This window comes from Pongo pygmaeus, chromosome 9 (genome assembly GCF_028885625.2).
Source record: "Pongo pygmaeus isolate AG05252 chromosome 9, NHGRI_mPonPyg2-v2.0_pri, whole genome shotgun sequence".
Taxonomy (NCBI): domain Eukaryota; kingdom Metazoa; phylum Chordata; class Mammalia; order Primates; family Hominidae; genus Pongo; species Pongo pygmaeus.
In genome coordinates, this window is record NC_072382.2 from 46999247 (window position 1) to 47017949 (window position 18703).

At 36.5% G+C, this 18703-nt stretch overlaps 1 protein-coding gene across 7 annotated transcripts in view; it reads right to left on the bottom strand.

Annotated features, from left to right (window-relative positions):
• The window catches only part of LOC129007542 (protein arginine N-methyltransferase 3), a 133011-nt gene that overhangs the window by 15186 nt on the left and 99122 nt on the right, over positions 1 to 18703 (bottom strand). For all 7 annotated transcript variants that reach the window (XM_054438602.2, XM_054438603.2, XM_063671068.1 and 4 more), the window contains one exon: positions 109 to 159. In XM_054438602.2, coding sequence (XP_054294577.1) covers positions 109 to 159 — 51 coding nt within the window. The remainder of the gene's footprint in view (positions 1 to 108; positions 160 to 18703) is intronic.

Sequence of the window (18703 nt, forward strand, 5' to 3'; positions counted from 1 at the left end):
ATTGCTTACAGCAGCAAAATGCTTATGATTAAACACCTTGGGGCACAAAATAAAATATAATATACTTCTGTAACAATTAATTCTTATGAGATAACTCATGATACTTACCCTGTTGTGGCAATTCTTCTCAAAATATATATCAAAGTAGCCAGCAATTGCCTGTTTTTTAAAAAAAGAAATATAAATGCTTACTAAATGATTACATAATATAATAACTAATTATTGTCTCTTAAGACATGGCAAATGATAAACCATTTCAGAGACTAAATACCTCTTAAACTCAATATTTTTCCTGGAAAAGATGTAAGTAAAAACAAAATAATGTAATTTGGCTTTTCCTCACAGAAACAACATAATAAAGGTAATAAGGCTAGGCTAATCAAATAATCAGTATGTTTTATTAGAGAAATAATCATGCTAGACTACCGAAAAAGGTGAACACACATGGAGAGAGAGACTCAGCTGGCCCCTCACTGATCCTCACTCGCCAACTGAGATGTCTACCCACGCATTAGGCCATCTTGACTTCTCCAGCTGTAGTCAAGTGTCAGACAACTGCAGCGGCATGAAAGATGCCAGGAAAGACCAGCAAGTGCACTAGTCAGTTAAGCCCAGTCAGCATTGCAGAATTGGAAACAAACAGATATAAATGGTTTGGGCTTCAAGCCAGAGTTTTGAGATGGGCTATTATATAGCAATAAATAATTAAAACATGCTCTTTTATATAAAGCCAGTTCATTTAATTTCTTCTAGTCCAGTATATCTGATTTTAAGTCAAGTACTATGAATATTTTTGGGATGAAATAAAGATTTTTAAAATGTTACTTATTTTTTTTTCCTGAAAAAATGAACAGTAGTACTCAAATCTTATGCTTAAGCAAGTACTCAAAGGAGAAACTCCAAAGTGAGCTCTAAGGGTTATTGTGATAGTACAAAAAGATTTTTTTTTTTTTTTTGAGATGGAGTCTTGCTCTGTTGCCCAGCACGATCTCAGCTTATTGCAACCTCTGCCTCCCAGGTTCAAGCGATTCTCCTGCCTCAGCCTCCTGAGTAGCTGGGACTACAGGTGTGCGCCACCACACCCGGCTAATTTTTGTATTTTTAGTAGAGACGGGGTTTCACCATGTTGGTCAGGCTGGTCTCGAACTCCTGACCTTGTGACCCACCCGCCTTGGCTTCCCAAAGTGCTGGGATTAGAGGTGTGAGCCACTGCACCCAGCCTACAAAAAGATCTCTGAAAGAAATTAACATACTCAGATAAATACATAATTTTAAGTTTTTTGGTTAAATTTAAATACCATTCCTTTTTCTTTCATTACTGGAACTAGCTGAACTTAATCGTTTTTTAAAGCTGGCATTACATTAAGCTTAGAAAGTGTTAAAAACAGGACACTGATTTTTTAAAAACCATGGTAAAGCTAATTTGTGTACTCTGCTACTTTTGTTAAGAATGTGACATTTTATTGATCTTGTAGGGTTAATATGGATTAGGTCTAAACCAAACTCAATATTTAACCTTGAGGTTCACTGCAATTTAGATACCAAGAGAGAATCAAAATACTATTAATAATTCTGCCAAATAGAATTATAAAATAATGTAGTACTCAGCCACAGATTATCATAAAAAACACGTGGTTAATTAGAATATTTCTAAATATAACTTTATCAGTTGATTTCCGGATACTTATGATACCCCTTCACAGACCAATTCAACTGTTTTCTTATTTATTCCTGTATGCCTGTCTTGTTCACCACTACGCTCTTAGTGCCCAGAGCAGTAACCTGGCCCATAGGATACAATACAATATTTGCTGAGCAAATGTGTTTATTATACATTCTATTATGTTAGTTACGATAGTATATTACAGTTTGCCTTATACTGCAATTTATTTAAGAGCAAGGCATATGTATAACTCACTTCTATGCCCCTTACCCAATACAATGTTATATAGTAGGTTCTCAATAAATTTTAGCCAAATTAAAATGTTTAGTCTTCAGTCTCAAATATGGCTAGCTTTATTATATAGTCAGTATACTTTATTAAAGCATTGACTAACTGAACTTGAATGGAATGAATAATTTTTAACTCTGAAAAGCATGGAACATGTGGGACAAATATGGAGAGGAGAGAGCTAGAAAAGATCTAATTCTGTATGTAGGAAATGCAGAAGTCTCAGCCTAACCCCCAAACTACGCATTTTCAGGTGAGATTCAAACCCACATAGCAAAAGCTTAGAGAATTGAACTAAAATTTGAATCACTGGTGCAAGTCTCAGGACTAATCTCTGAATAAAACATGCATGAAAAAAACCCGAAACCAACAAGTAAAGGCCTAGAGAACTGACCTGAGATTTTGAAAAATCTGTAAAAGTCTCAGACTAATCCGTAAACTAGGTATGTGTAAGAGGGCCTCAAAACAGCATAACAAAGGCTTAGAGAATGTGACTGAGACTTGGCCAACTGTCTGCTCGGACACTAAGACAGAACTTATGGTCCGATTTTAACTGGGCTTGACTGTCTGCTAACAACAAACATCAACATCCGTAAGATTTTAACAAGACACACAGTTTATACAACATAGCACGCACAACATCTAAGGTACAATCTCAAATTACTCAACATACAAAGAATCAGGAAAATTGAACAACTCTCAAGAGAAAAGACAAGCCACCTCTGAGATAATCCAGATGCTCGAACTATCAAGCAAAACTTTAAAGCAGCAATTATAACTGTGTTCCAATGGTGACAGAAAACACAATGGAATCAATCAAAAGACAGAAATTCTCAGCAGAGAAACAAACCATAAAAAAGCACCAAATGAAAAATTCTTAATTGAAAATTATAATAACTGAAACTTCTGGGTTGAATAGCAGAATGGAGATGACAGGGGAAAAAAAATCAGTGAATCTGAAGATTAATAGAAATTATCCAATTTGAAGAAGGGAAAAAGATGGCAATTAAAATGCATGTTATAGAACCTTAGAGACCTATAGATCTAACGTCTCATTGGTGGTCCAGATAGAAAAGAAAAAGACACTGATGGAGAAAAAGTTTTAGAATTCTATATCTAGACAGAAGATTTATGAATGAAGGCAAAATATGACATTTTCAAGTCAAGGAAAAGTAAAGAAATTCATTGCCAATAGACTTCCTTTAGAAACATTTTAAAAGAAGTTCTTCAGAAGGTAACCTGGAACAACAAGAACAGAAAACCCATAGTTCTAAAATATCTTCTTGTTTTCAAAAATTTTAATGTATCTTTTACAATTCTGTTTTAAACTCATGTAACAGCCTCTCATCTTTCTGTAATTATAGTTCTATAACTGTGATATTTATTGCCAGTCTTTTTTTAATCAGAATTAGAAATGCTTTTCTTCATGTATCTGAAGATGTTACAAAAGCTGCTTTTAAACCCAAATTTTCACAAAAGCTCTTATTAGCTTACTAGGATTTATTTTTCCCCACATTTTTTGGGGGGCCTCCCAAAGTGCTGGGATTACAGGTGTGAGCCACCACGTCCGGCCACACATGCTTATTAATCAATTTCCAAATCTGTGTATGAATTTCAGTTAAAAATTTTCAGCCCTTAAATAATACAGTGAAAGAAATACTGGGAAGTTCTGGGTAACCAAAAAATAAGTTTTAAGACCAAGAAAAATGACAGATACAGTTAACTTCAGTTGTAAGCACTGGAAAGAATCTATGACAAACATCTGAAATTGCATCCATGTGAAATGCATCACAGTATCTTTGAGTCATCAAGCACAGTCACATTTCTAATGAGGTTTGGTTTACAGTAATACTAACTCAGTTCCACAGCACACATTAAACAGAAAGCAGAAGCATGAGGAGAAGTTAGGAAGGAATTCACCTGAAATTCAAACTGTGTGCAGATAATCTATCTACTCATTAGACAGCACTCATACAGTTGAGAAAGTGGAAGATTGTTGCTCTGAAAAAAACAAAGTGAGTTTCTGGTTTTAAAGTGGGTGTTTACCCTCAAACACCAACATGATCTAGAATGCCCCTTAAAGAGACAGGGTTTGTGGTGTTATCTTTTTTTTCTTTTCTTTTCTGTGTGATTCTTATTTTAAAAAAATTTTATTTAATCTTAGAGATGGAGTCCCGCTATGGTGCCCAGGCTGAAATCAAACTCCTGGGCTTAAGGGATCTTTCTGCCTAAGCCTCCTGAGTAGCTGGGACAACAGTTGCATGCTACTAACTCTTAATGAAAAGAGATTAAGAAAAAAAAAACCTTCAATTTGAAACATAGTAATATAAAACCAAATGAATTATGATTAGTGTTTTTATTTCTGCAAAGCTATTAAATAAGGAATAATGATATAACCAAATATCAGCTGATTTAGGAATAGATGTCTTATTTTGTCAGGAAAATATAAACACACCACTATTTTCAATTACAGTTGGCCACCTTGCTGCCATCACTTTGACAGGCTATCTTAACATCTTTTAAATGTTAATTTCAATAAATATACTTTATCTCTGTGGAAGTCATTCAAATATAAGAATAAACAACCATAGGAAATAATGACTAATAGGCAATGGCAACAAATAACTAACTGGAGCTACAACTTGACATATGCTCGAAAAAGATCAGAGAGGTCTGAAGGCTGACTACAGAAGAAATTTCTCCTTTGTCTCACGTATATATCTTGTTGGGGCAATGAGAACTGCTGAGGGAAAAAAAGTATTAAAATCTATCTGTAGGAGCTGGGTTAATCTGCAAAGGCAAGGTCACAATTAAATAAAATTTCACTGAATTATACCACAGTCAGAAAAATTTATAACTAAAAGTTTAGTTATAAAAGTCCCTTAGAGTGACAGAAGGGAGAATGAGTGTTAAGTAGTAAAAAAACAAAAACAATGATAGAAGAAAACAGAATGAAAGGAAACTACATATATATAGTGATTTTCTGGGATAGCTTGATCACTCTTGATATTTTGCGAGACTCCTCGACAATTACTTTGATGCACATAGGAAAATACAAGCATGGAGCTTTGTTGTACATCTTAAATATTCCTCAGCATGTAATAGTTTCAGAACTCATCTTTTTACGGATTTCACAAAAAGAAAACTATGGCATTTGTAAACTGAATCATGAAAAAATCTGTTTTAAGCCATGTTTTGCTTGTTTATATGTATAAAGGTAAATGCAGTTCATTTAATATACACTCATTTGAAGAACAATGATTTGGGATAAAAAGTGACTTTCTCATGTCTTTTGGTGTGATGAATATTTCTTTAAAGAGGACACATTGTGTATACGTAATAGGATGGCAACCAATGAAATAAGATCAGACTAGACCTTAGGAGGAAGAAGGAAATTAAAAATTATCATTATCACTATCACCTGCAGGGAGTAATTTATCATTTCTGTTCTTCATTGGTATCATGTTCCAACAGCATGTGGTTACAGCAGATACAATTAGGCAGCTGGCCACAGAAGGAGGAGGATAATGTGCTTTTGATGGAGTTTATCCAAGCATGGAGATAGAGTGCTTGTAATCCATGCAGCAGAATCACTATAACAAAAATACAATTCATTTTTCATTGAAGTATTTCTTTCAAAATCTCAATATGGAATGCAAAAGCCAACTGATGAGTCTGAAGCAAGCAAAGAAAGAGTAAGCAGACAATGCCATAAAAATGACTGTTATAGCTTAGATCATCGTATATAAACCAAGCAGATGAAAATACAAACATTAGCTATACGAGCTGCCACATACAGAGCATGAACTGTGCTAGTAATAACTGGCGTTTAAGAAGACATAATCAACAAATACGAAAATTATATATTATGATTTTTTCCCCAATTGTAACTATACATTAAATTATGGACTCTTTCTTTTTCAATTAATTTTCTATTGTATCCCAAGAGAAAATATGCACCTTTTCTTTCATGATTCCTCTAGGGAACAATACACACTAAGTGCCATATACTTCCTCAAGAGATACTGCCAGATTGAGTGGTGGTAAAAAAATAGACCAAGCAATATGGGAAGTAGTAAAACAGGCAATAAGTCTAAAAATATTTTTAAAAATACTTTTATTGAAAAACACAATGTAATTTATTTCTGATCTACATAGAATATTTCAAGATAACTGAAACTCCTTTTAAATTTATCTGGGATTGCTTCCTTGTAATTTCAAAATTGCTTATTAAAGTGGTTTTAGGGGGCAAAAATCATCTTCAGAGTCTATAACACGAATACTTTCATTTTGACATTTCATAAATTGATACCTCACATTTCTTCCTAACTATAAACACAAAATTGTTTTATATAACCAATATTCATTGAAATTTACTGATTTTTCATTTTAAAAACTGTTTAATATATAATGTACATTCAGAAAAGTGCACATAAGTGTACATCATACTGAATTTTCAAACTGAATACAGCTGTGAAACCCACACCCAGATGAAGAAACAGAACATCTCAGCACCCCAGCAGTCCCCCTTACGCACCTAGACTCTACAAGGCACCTATGCCTCTAATGACCTATCCTAATACTCTGAAGCGAAGATTCATTTTTCCTATTATACTTCAATATATAGAGAATCATACATCAGGCAGTCCTTTGTGTCTGGGTGTCTGGCTAATTTCCTCAATATTGTTTGTGAAATTCATCTACATTACTGCAGATGATTCATTTTCATGGCTGCAAGGTATATGTGACTACATAATTTAGTCTACTGCTGACAGGCACTTGAACAGTTTTTGTAAATATACATAACATGGCCATTGGGTATATACCTAAGAGAACTACTGGTATGTAAATATTTACCACTTTTGTTCACCTTTATTCCTTCCTGAATTTCTGGCCTTCCATCAGGGATCATTTGCTGTTTGCCTGAATATCCCTTGGTACTTCCTTTGGCACAGGTTTTTAAGGCAAATTCTTTCTCTTCTTTTCTGCTTATCTGAAAATATCTTTATTTCAGCTTCATTCTTCTTTTTTTTTTTTTTTCTTGAGATGGAGTCTCACTCTATTGCCCAGGCTGGAGTGTAGAGGTGCAACCTTGGTTCACCGCAACCTCCACCTCCTGGGTTCAAGTGTTTCTCCCGCCTCAGCCTCCCGAGTAGCTGTGACTAGAGGTGTGTGCCATGACGCCTGGCTAATCTTTGTAATCTTAGTAGAGACGAGGTTTCACCGTGTTGGCCAGGCTGGTCTTGAACTCCTGACCTCAAGCCACCTGCCCGCTTCGCCCTGCCAAAGTGCTGGGATTACAGGCATGAGCCACTGTGCCCAGCCAAGTTGTCCAGCTTCATTCTTGAAAGAAATCTTAGTTGGGTTAAACTCAGGGTTGGCAGTTATTTTCTGGCAGCACAGTGATAATGTCATCATTACAATTTCTTCTGTTTGTCTTTTTTTCTTCTGATTCCATTGTTCCTTTCCCCTGCTCCCCCAATTCCATTGTTCCTTGTGTACCTGGCTAATACAGGGCATAGATGCCCTGTATTAGGTAGGTGTACAAAGGGGACTACTAGGGTGCTGAGATGTTTTGTTTCTTCATCTGGGTGTGTGTTTCACAGCTGTATTCAGTTTGAACATTTACCAATTATAGAAATTATCTACTAGTCTACTTAGCTCTTCTTTAAAGGTAATTCCAGCACCATAGTTCCACCAACTTTGAGATTTTTCTTTGGTTTCTGTAGTTTTACTAGGATATGTCTAGGTGTGGGTTTCTCTTCCCTCTTTTAAACTGAGATATAATTCACATACCGAAAAATTTACCCATTTAAATTGTACAATTCAACATTCTTTAGTGTACTCAGAGTTGTGTAACCGTCATTACAATCTAATTTTAAAAACATTTCATTTCCCCCAAAAGAAATCTTCCATCCATTCTCCTCTTGTCCAGTCTGTGTCTACAGATAAACCTATTCTGGATATTTCATCTAAATGGAATCATATAAGAGACGGTCTTTTGTGACTGGTTTCTTTCACTTAGCATAATGTTTTTAAGGGTTAACCATGTTGTATCATGTTTCATTCTTTTTTATAGCTGAATAATATTCCATTGCATGGATATGCCAAATTTTACTTATCCATTCTGTAGGTAATAGACATTTGAATTACTTCCATTTCTTAGCTATTACGAATAATGCTGCTATAAACATTTGCATGGACATGTTTTCACTTCTCTTAGATATACACCTACATTTGGATACAATTTTAAAATTATGCTATTTAGGTTATGTTGTTACTTCTTAAATTGTTGCTTTCATCTGTTTTGGAAAATTCTTAGCCATCATCTCTTCAAATATTGTAACATTCTCATCCTCCTTTTCTCTGGGATGCCCATTTACATGTATATGTAATTAGACCTTTTCTTGTATCCACGTTATTTCTTGCCCTTCCCTCTGTCTCATTCTTGCATGTCTCCAGGCTTCTTTCTGGACATTTTCTTCTGCCCTAAAATCCAGTTCGCAGATCTTCTCTACACTAATACAGGAAGATCTGCTGCTCAAATCATATTTAATTTGGTCTTAGAATGTCTGTTCAATTCTTTTCCAAACTGTATTTTAAAAAATGTTTCCATTTGTTAAAATTTGCAATATTTTTTCTCTTTGAATTTAGTAAGCATAGTTTTTCAAAATCTATGTCTGCTATAACTAATTCCTGGAGCACGTAGAGCTGTTTTTATTGTCTACTGCTTCAACTGGTTCTTGATTCATGTTGTTTTGTGTCCTTGTGTGACTGATTACCTCTGAATATGTTTTGAACATTAATATTTGAAAAACTTTGTGAAAATAATTTGAAACCTGTAATAATCTTCTAGAAAGAATTTTTATTTGTTTCTGCAAGGAACCTGGGGGCATGAGCAAACCGAGATCTTAATCTAATATCAGGGTTTGAGACTTCCTGGACCACCCAAATGACCTGAAGCTGTGCTGTAGTCCATGCAAGTGTTCATTTACTTCTCTCATATCTTATTCTTGGGCACAGTCTTTACGGTCCCAATGCAAAGTGCTGCAAAACTATTAGGGTCCCATTTTGTCTTCCTACCCACGTGAGCAATATCAAAAGGGCTACATAAGTATTTCAGCTCCGTCCTCTGAATTGGTAAATGCCTATAGGGCAAAAGCAGCCCCAATTGTTAGTCTCATTTTTCAGATTACCTTCTTTTCTGAGTCTTGGCTTAGTAGTACTTCCTTATTTGTTAACTTCAAACAGATACCATTTAACATTTTTTTTTGGCATTTGTAGCTCTTTTCGGCAAAAGGGTTTCTCCATTTTATGTGGCTCACCACTACAAGGAGGAAGATTATTCACTGTATTGCTTTTTCCTACCTAAGGCCCCCTACCTGTATGATAAAGACAAACCAGAGACTGGGCAATTTACAAAAGAGGTTTAATTGGACTTACAGTTCCAAGTGGGTGGGGAAGTCTTACAATCATGGTGGAAGGCAAAGAGGAGCAAGTCATGTCTTACGTGGATGGCAGCAGGCAAAGAGAGTTTGTGTATGAAAACTCTCCCTTATAATACACATCAGATCTTGAGACTCACTGTCATGACAGCAGCGCAGGAAAGACCTGCCCCCATGATTCAATTACCTCTTACTGGATCCCTCCCACAACACATGGGAATTCAAGATGAGATTTGGGTGGGGACACAGCCAAACCATATCACTGTAACACTCCCCCCCAGTTCTTAAACTAACTCATTTGTGATGTCTCAGTTTAAATATTTCCTCTGGGAAGCCTTCTTTAATCCCAGAGTAGGTTATAATACATCCATTAAATGTTCCTGCACTCCTTGTAATAACACTCACTACATTTATAATACTTTTTGTTCAACGTCTTTGTTCATTTGTAGATTCCAATAACCCTTTAAGGGCAGTCTTAGCATGTCTTTGTTCGCCTCTGTATCCTCACTGCCTAAGCATGCTATCTAAATGGTGAAACTGCATAGAAGGCATGAAATACCCTGGAATGTTCAGGGACTATAGGAAATCAGTATGATTTATTAAGTAAACTATTTGTTAAATGATAAAGAGATATGGTCAACCTGTCCCAACCTTTGGTAAAAGGAAATGATGATGCTTTAACTTAACTCAAAACTGATATAAGATGCAACTACTTCAGAGAAATATTCCCTCATCCGTACAATTAATCACTTCCCACTAATACAATACATATGGTATTAGTAAGGCTTTCATGAAGAAGCCACACTTAAAGTAAAAACCTTAGCAGGGATCAGGGAAAGGAAAAGTACACAAGCTACAGGCGTCTTTTATATGCCTCTGCTATTCTATTATAGAGCACTACATTACAATTCTCCATTTATGTTGGCCTCTCCTTCTAAATGAATGTCTTTAGGGCTAGAAATTACATTTTGATTATTTGTTGTATTCATAGTGCCTAGCACAGAAGCCCACACATAGTGTTTAGTCCATGTTTGAATGAAAAGTGATGTTGCATAGTATTTTTTTTGCAATCTCTGCCATTTAAAAAGGCTTGCAGCCCACTGCTTCTCTAGATTTCTCTCCTCCTGCTCCCTCACACATCATCGGTTTTCCACTGCTTGATATCAATGATTACTGTTTCCTTATATTCCATTTTTTGTGCTGCTTTCCAATCTTCTCCCAAAACTATCCATGCAAAAGCCCTATGTTCCATTCCTAGTTCCTCAAATGATAGAAGATAGTATCAGTCGTAAGTAAACATTATATTTTAATTTTAAGAATACTTGTTCACCTGAACAAAACAGATACACTGAATTTACACATCAAGGCAGAATAAAAAAATTAGTTTTACAACTGCTGAAGAGGTTTAAAACTGAAAATTATTAAAACTAATTTTTGTGTCTAGGTGACCAAGTTCTACCAAATGCTACTTGTCTTTACAACCCTTCAATAGTATAAATTAAGAAATGGAACACTGAAAGAATGATTTAACAGACAGTAAAAGGGGGGACATATAGAAGATGTGATATACCCTATTTTCTGAAATGAATAGTTTTTTTTGCTCTTTTGAAAAGTAAGGTAGAAAGATAGCTACCAACTCACCACCTAAGCCCTTCTGTTTAGTTCCCTAGGGTGGGAACTAAAAATCTGGCAAATATTATAAGGTATATTCTGAGCCATCTGGTATATATATCAAATTTATTTTTCTAATTTTTGACTTGTCTTTCCATGAGGACTGATTTCCTCCTATTAATACATACATATACATAAGATGTCTGTAAACATTAGGTACTTCAGGATTTTTAGAAGATCTTAATGCCAATATTCACAATGGTGTCTGTCAGTGCCTAAGTTAAAATAAGTCTGAACTTGGGAAGATTACTTCCTTATAGGTCATTACTCCATAGGTAACCGGCTGAATCAAAAAGGAAAATACCTGGTCAAACTCATTTCTTATCACAATCTAATAATGTTAATTGACAGCCTCTGTGATAAGTCTAGGGAGAACCCCTCTGACATCTCTAATCAAGAGTCCACTCTTATTGATTATTTGATAAATACACTATTTTCTGCTTATTGCTGAACTACAGATAGATATTCTAGTCCTGCTTGAGTGTGATAATTTCTCAGAATTTATTGTCTTTCAACATTGCTGATTTCAAGCATAAAGCTATACCTATCTAGAATTAAATGATTTTAATATAGCTTAAGAATTTTAAGATTCCACTCAAATTGTATTTTAGAACAATTTGATGTTCAAATCCTTTTATAATATCACTCAATTGGAGGCTTTAGAATACAGAATTTTTTTAAATGCTGATACAATTTCTTTAGTGCCATATTGTATTAAAAATACACACTTTTATAAAGACAATCACATGCAGTCTAGCAAGACGCTCATCCTACAGAAATCTACTAAAGAAACAGCAGATGTGTTTCTCACATCATGCTCATTTTGGGGCACATGTTCACAATTAAAAAGGAGGGCAGAATCATCTGTACTACTGAGACCATTATTTCTCTGACTTTTTTTTTTTTACCTGAATGCTTGCAGTTAATTTGCATAAATTATATCTGCATATGATGCTACTCCACTGGATTTCCTTTAAAAAACAAGCTTTTGGAATCCAACAGCCTCAAGGAATAGCATAGGTTAAAAAATACATCCTCATTCAAGAGTGATTTATGTAATTTTATCATTGTTTAAAATGCTTTGTTAAATAGTGTCAGCAGCATATTTTGATGGATATTTTCAAAAAGTCTTCCATAAAATGTTCTTTGATTCCTACTCTTATGTATCTACGCCAAATACGTGACAAGTATGACTTGACAAGACAGGCCACAGAACTGTGTTTCAATTTCCTACTGGATATCACTACTTACATAACTCAAAGGTATGAAATTCAACATACTAATAATTGAGCATCTGATCCTCACCTCTAAATTTGCTCTTCCAGTTTTCTTTGACAGACAGGACCATAATTTTTCAAATTGTATGTGTAAGAAACCTTGGAGTCATCACTGATACTGAGAGCAATGGGAGTTATTGCCCTCACTCCCCATTATCTAACTCATTCTCAAGTCCTGTCAATTTTATCTCTTAGGTAACTCATGAACAAGTCTGCTAAAACTGCCTTTGTGTAAGTCACTGCAAAGCTACTAGAATAACCTACACATTGGCCTCCCACATCCACTCTGTTCTCCTCTTTGTTCTCCATATTCTAGCCACAATCTTTCTAAAGGGCCCTTCTGATCACAACACTCTGCTTAAAAAACATCACAACTGAAACGGCCACATAGCACAAGGTGCTTTCCATCTCTTAGCACTATGATCTACATGTCCCAGCCATGCTAGGCTTCTTTCAACTCCTTGAACCTATCAAATTACTGACCACCAGATAGACATTTTTTGGCTTTGGTCAACTTTTCAACTGAAGTATTATATACAAGCAACAAAACACATTTCTAGCTAATGCCAGAACCACTGGTTTTACATAGAACACACACACACACACACACACAGAAGTGAGCAAATCACTGGGATACAGCTCAGTGAACTTTTTCAAGGTGAACACACTTGTATAACCATTACCCAGATCAAGATATGGACCACTCCTAGTACTCCAGAGACTTCTTTTATGCTTCTTTCCAATCAAGTCACCCCACAAATTGTAACCACTATTCTGATGTCCATGACCAGATGGATCTCGAACTTCTGGCCTCAAGTGATCCTTCCAAATGTTGGGATTACAGGTGTAAACCACCGCGCCCAACCTTTCCCCCCTTTTTAAATCAACTGTTCATGAAATTCATCCATGTTGTGTTGTATTGCCAAGCTCATTTCTTTTTCAATGCTGTATTTTATTCCATAAATATACCACATTTACCCATCCTACTTTCTAGCTTGGGGCTGAAGGCCTCAATGGACATTCTTGAACATTTTTTTTTTTTTGGTGAACTTGTCAACATATTTCTGTGTGTGTATCTGGACACAGGAGGGAAATGGTTAAGACACAGGGTAAACATGTGTTCAGCTTTGGTAACTACAGCAGGTGGCTGAGATATACAGAAATCTTTTGCCTTATCACTCTTAGGCATTTCTTATTGTTGTGAGATTCTTTAAAAAATACTATCAAAAATTTCAAACATACACAATTACAGAACCTCTATGAACCTATCACCTATATTCGGCACATATACTTCACCTATTCTCTTGAGAAAATACCCTATATTATGTCATTTCTTCCCTCCAAATTCAGTTTGCATCTGTAAAAAGATGGACATTTTCTTAGATAACTAGAATGCCCTTATCACATGTAACCAAATGTTCAATAATTCTTTAGTATTATCTAATATCCATAGGGTGAATATTTTTTCCACTGAAGGGTGGTGATGAAAATAGGGTGAATTTTATTATGTTTCCACTATTAATGCCTCCTGAATAGAGGAACTATCGGCTGTGGCTTGTTACTACATTCCCAATACTTCTCAGCTCCTGGCATATGCTACTACTCAAAGAACATTTCCTGAGAATAAACGAAGAGATTTAAATGTTCGTACCACCATCTAAGCTCAGCTACAAAGGTTCAGGTTTCAGAGAAGAGTAGAAAGTTCAAAACCATACTTTAGACCACATGGTCATTCACAAGGAGGAGCCTAAAACCAACTGTAGAGGTGGGATCACATAATGAGAAATGTTCTCCCCCAAGACATAAAATTTACTTAATGAAGCCTATTAAAATATATACCAGTTGTCCCATTAAAACCTATGATGCAAGTTCAAGACAAATCTTACTATTTCTAAGCAACACAGATGTGTTTTAATAATTAGTTTCATTAGCTGATTAGCTTTGCAAGGTCAAAATTAGGTCAACTTACAACAAAAAGTACTAAGAGCTAATTTAATACCTAGAAATAAGCTTAGAAATAGTAGGATTCTGCTGTCAGAGATTTTCCAGAAGCATAATAAGAAGATTTAAAGAACACAATTGCAAATAAATGGGCTAATCTTGAAGTTTTTTCTTAAGCCATTAGAAAAATTTAAAGCTTAATTAAAAAGTAAAATGAAAACAAAGAGTATTATGACTAAGAGATGACTGGTTTGAATTGTAAACATTTTAAAGTTTCTTTTAATAGCAATTGCATTAGCCTTAAAAAACTGAGTAACTGAAAGACTTGTTTTGATTCCATCCAAAGCTAAATATTGGTGCCTTTTAAATATCTCTATCATTTATCAAGTAGTTTTTTTTTTTTTTTTTTAAAGAGACAGGTTCTCACCCTGTCACCCAGGCTGGAGTATAGTGGTACAATCATTGCTCACTGCAGCCTTCAACTCCTATCAAGTAGATCATCAAAGAACTGAATTGAGAACTGAAAGGTAACATAAAATTTACTTTTACTTCACTAACTTATATTTACTTTCATTTACCTTTCCTAACTTTATTTCTGAACTTTCTAAAATCCTAAATATGTAGGCCCAGATTTATTTTCCAGTTTGGGCTTTAAAAAGCAATTTATCCAAGGATGACTTCTAATTAGGATGTAGAGGGTTGCAAAAGACCCTCACTCTGACATAACAAAAAGAAAACACTAGACTGACTAAACATTTCTCATTAAAACCACAGAGGAGTCTTACTCGCAAATAGGTCTAAATAACGGTCTCCAGAGGGGAATAAATTCTTCCTAGCTGAGCAAAAACAGCTGCTTTCATACCTGAGGGCATTTGCCCAATGCTAGGGCCCATGCGGTGGGTAAAGTAGCAAAAATGCCACAGGCACAAGAACTTTGCTGGGACAAGGAAACACTAGCCAGGCCCAGTGCACTGGTACACTAGTATAGTGCCCTGGAATTTGGAGAAATCCAAAAGGCAGAGCTGGTCTTCTCTTCAAACCAATTCTCCCTCATGTTACTTATTGGAGTGGATGAAGCTGGTGGTTGTGCTGCAAAACAGGAAGAGAGGGGAGTTTCTCCTAAGCCAAAACCTTCTGCGGCCACACAGTTCACTATCTCTATTAATATGACATTACTATTCAATTATCTGCTATTCCAGAAGCTACTGCTTAGAAAGAAGAAGGTATTTGTTTCAGGTACCTCAAGAAAATCTATTTATTTGAACAACAGATATAACAATGAATTCTCAGGAGAGTAAATATCCTCCCCTCAAGAACAGATGACTCACTATGCTATTTACTCTTCAAGACTCTTTTTTTTTTTTGTGAGATGGAGTCTTGCTCTATCACCCAGGCTGGAGGGCAGTGGTGCTATGTTGGCTCATTGCAACCTTCACCTCCAGGTTCAAGCGATTCTCCTGCTTCAGCATCCCGAGTAGCTAGGACTATAGACATGCACCACCATGCCTGGCTAATTTTTGTATTTTTAGTAGAGACCGGGCTGGTGTTGAACCCCTGACCTCAGGTGATCTGTCCGCCTCAGCCTCCAAAAGTGCTGGGATTACAGGTGTGAGCTGCTGCACCCGGCCAAGACTCACTTTAAAACCCACCCCTCGATGTGTCTACCAGTTCTCAACTCATGCCAAATCCTAATCAGGACCTTTTCCCTCCAATGCACACACTGAAAGACCTGCTGATCTCTACAAGAACTCTTCCCAAGAACTTGGCCAGAGGGAAGGGCTTGATCTTGTGCTTGACACTGGAAATCAAAAGGGATTGACCCCTCCCCCTAGCTAGCTAGGAGATATTCTTCTAAGGGAAAATATTACCTACTCTAGTCTGTATTATTCTTTTATACAATGTCTAGCATAAAATATGAGAACAAACTGGAAAATGTGACCCTTAAAAGGGAAGAGAAGCAAAATCGCAGATCACTTGGGGAATTAGCAAATTACATCTTAAAAGAATGATTATAAATGTCAAGGAATTTAGATAAAAAGATGGATCAAACTGGTTAAAGAGATTTAAAAAATTCTAAAGATGAAAATAGAAATTGTACAACTAAAAAATAACTGAAATAAAAATATTTATTGGCTAAAAATGAACAGCAGAAAGAATGAATTAAAAAGTAGGTGAAAAAAAATTATCTCAAAGGAACTTATGAAGTGACTACCATACTTCAAGCTTTTCCTTTATTTTGGGAGGGGCAAAGTTTTCACTTCCTCATGGAATGTTGGCTGTAAAATTTATTAACTACATTTTTCCTCCAGAAACCCAGTCCCACACCACGCTCGGTGTATCTCTATATTTAAATCTTTACATTCATATTAAAATGTTCATAGTACTTGCCTCCTTTCATTTAAGTGCCTTTCCAGGGCAGAGAATATGTTTTGTTTTGTTTTTGAGATGGAGTTTTTGCTCTATTGCCAAGACTGGAGCGCAATAGGGCGATCTAGCTCACTGCAACCTCTGCCTCCTGGGTTCAAGCAATTCTTCTGCCTCAGCCTCCCGAGTAGCTGGGATTACAGGTGCCTGCCACCACGCCTGGCTAATATTTTTTGTATTTTTTTGTAGAGATGAGGTTTCACCATGTTGGCCAGGCTGGTCTTGAACTCTTGACCTGAGGTGATCCACTCGCCTCCGCCTCCCAAAGTGCTAGGATTACAGGCATGAACCACTGTGCCCCGCCATGTTTTATTTGTTTTTATGTGCCTGCTTTATAGACAAGTACTCGGCACACAGTCAGCATTTAATATTTGTTTAAATCTGTTAATGTAAAGATTTAAAAGATTTAAAAGGCGGTGGCTCATGCCTGTAATCCCAGCACTTTGGGAAGCTGAGGTGGGTAGATCACCTGAGGTCTGCAGTTCAAGACTAGCCTGGCCAATATTGTGAAAGCCCATCTCTACTAAATACAAAATACATCTCTACTAAAATACAAAAATTAGCTGGGCATGGTGGCATCTGCCTGTAATCCCAGCAACTGGGGAGGCTGAGGCAGGAGAATTTCCTTGAGCCTGGGAGGTTGAGGTGGCAGTGAGCAGAGATCGCACCTCTGCACTCCAGCCCAGGAGACAGAGCTAGACTCTGTCTCAAAAAAAAATAAAAAGACCTTCAATATCTCTCATGACACTATTCAAATTTATGAAGTTTGACAGAATCCAAAATAAAGGACTTTGAGAGGTTTTTAAGTAAAAACAGAGTCATGTGCCACATAACAATGTTTCAGTCAATGACTGCATATACAATGGTGGTCACATAAGATCATAATACTAAGGGGGCCAAGATGGCCAATTAGAAGCAGCTGCAGTCTGCAGCACTCACAGAGAAGCAGCAAATGAATTCAGCAACTTCATCTGAAATATCCAGGTTCTTGTATTGGGACTGACTGGGCAAATATCTCAACCCACAGAGAAAGAAGAAAAGCAGGGTGGGGTGATGAACCAACTGGGAGCGGCACTGTAGAAAGTAAAAAGTTCCTCTTCAAAGTTTCCCTTCTTGTTAAAGGATAATAATAATAATAAATGTTAGAAATAATAATTTCTTTTAAAGACTAAGTTTGTTCAAGCCCCCTTGCTTTGTGCTAATAACTCTTTGTTAAGCCCTATCCTATGTAGCTGTTACACAGGCTCACAGGCAAGTAGTACATTCTAGGTCCTTGTACCTTAACCAAGATATTTGTGCTAGATGTGCTCACAGGCATGTCCCAGCTTGCAGCCTACCCCTTCCTTATTAAACAACTTCCTCTTTTCCTTTGTCCTTCCATTGCTTTCACCTATTTAGAAAAGTTTAAAGTTATTAGCCAGTCAGGTTTTAGTTTAGATTGTGAGGTCTGGCTCCAGCCAATGGAAACAAGACATAGTAGCAAAGATAAGCTGCATCAAAGACATAAATTGCTTCCCTCCTTTGTTCAAGTGTGCTTTTGCCATTGTTCTATCCACAAGGAGCACCCTTTCTGCAGAAAGTAAAACTGCCTTGCTGAGAGAACTTTTTGTCTAAATGCTGATGTTTCCTTACAGTAATGAAGAACAAGCATTCTAACAGCACAAAGCCAAAGGAACACTCAGTCCCAGCTAAGGGAAGTGGTGAGTGATTGTGCGATCCTGCCCAAGAAACCACACCTCTCCCATGGATCTTTGCACCTAAGAGATCCCTTTGTAAGCCACACCACCAGGGCCTTCAGTCCAATACATAGACCTGTGTAGAATCCTGGCAGAGCAGCCACTGGGGCATACACAGAGACTCAGGAGTTTTGCATACTCTGGCCCCAGGATTCCTGGCAAGGCCAGAGATCTGTCCCTAGATACTCTTAGGAGGGGAACTGAATCCAGGAAGCCAAGTAGTGTAATTCTGTGGGCCCCACTGGCTTGGAATTCCAG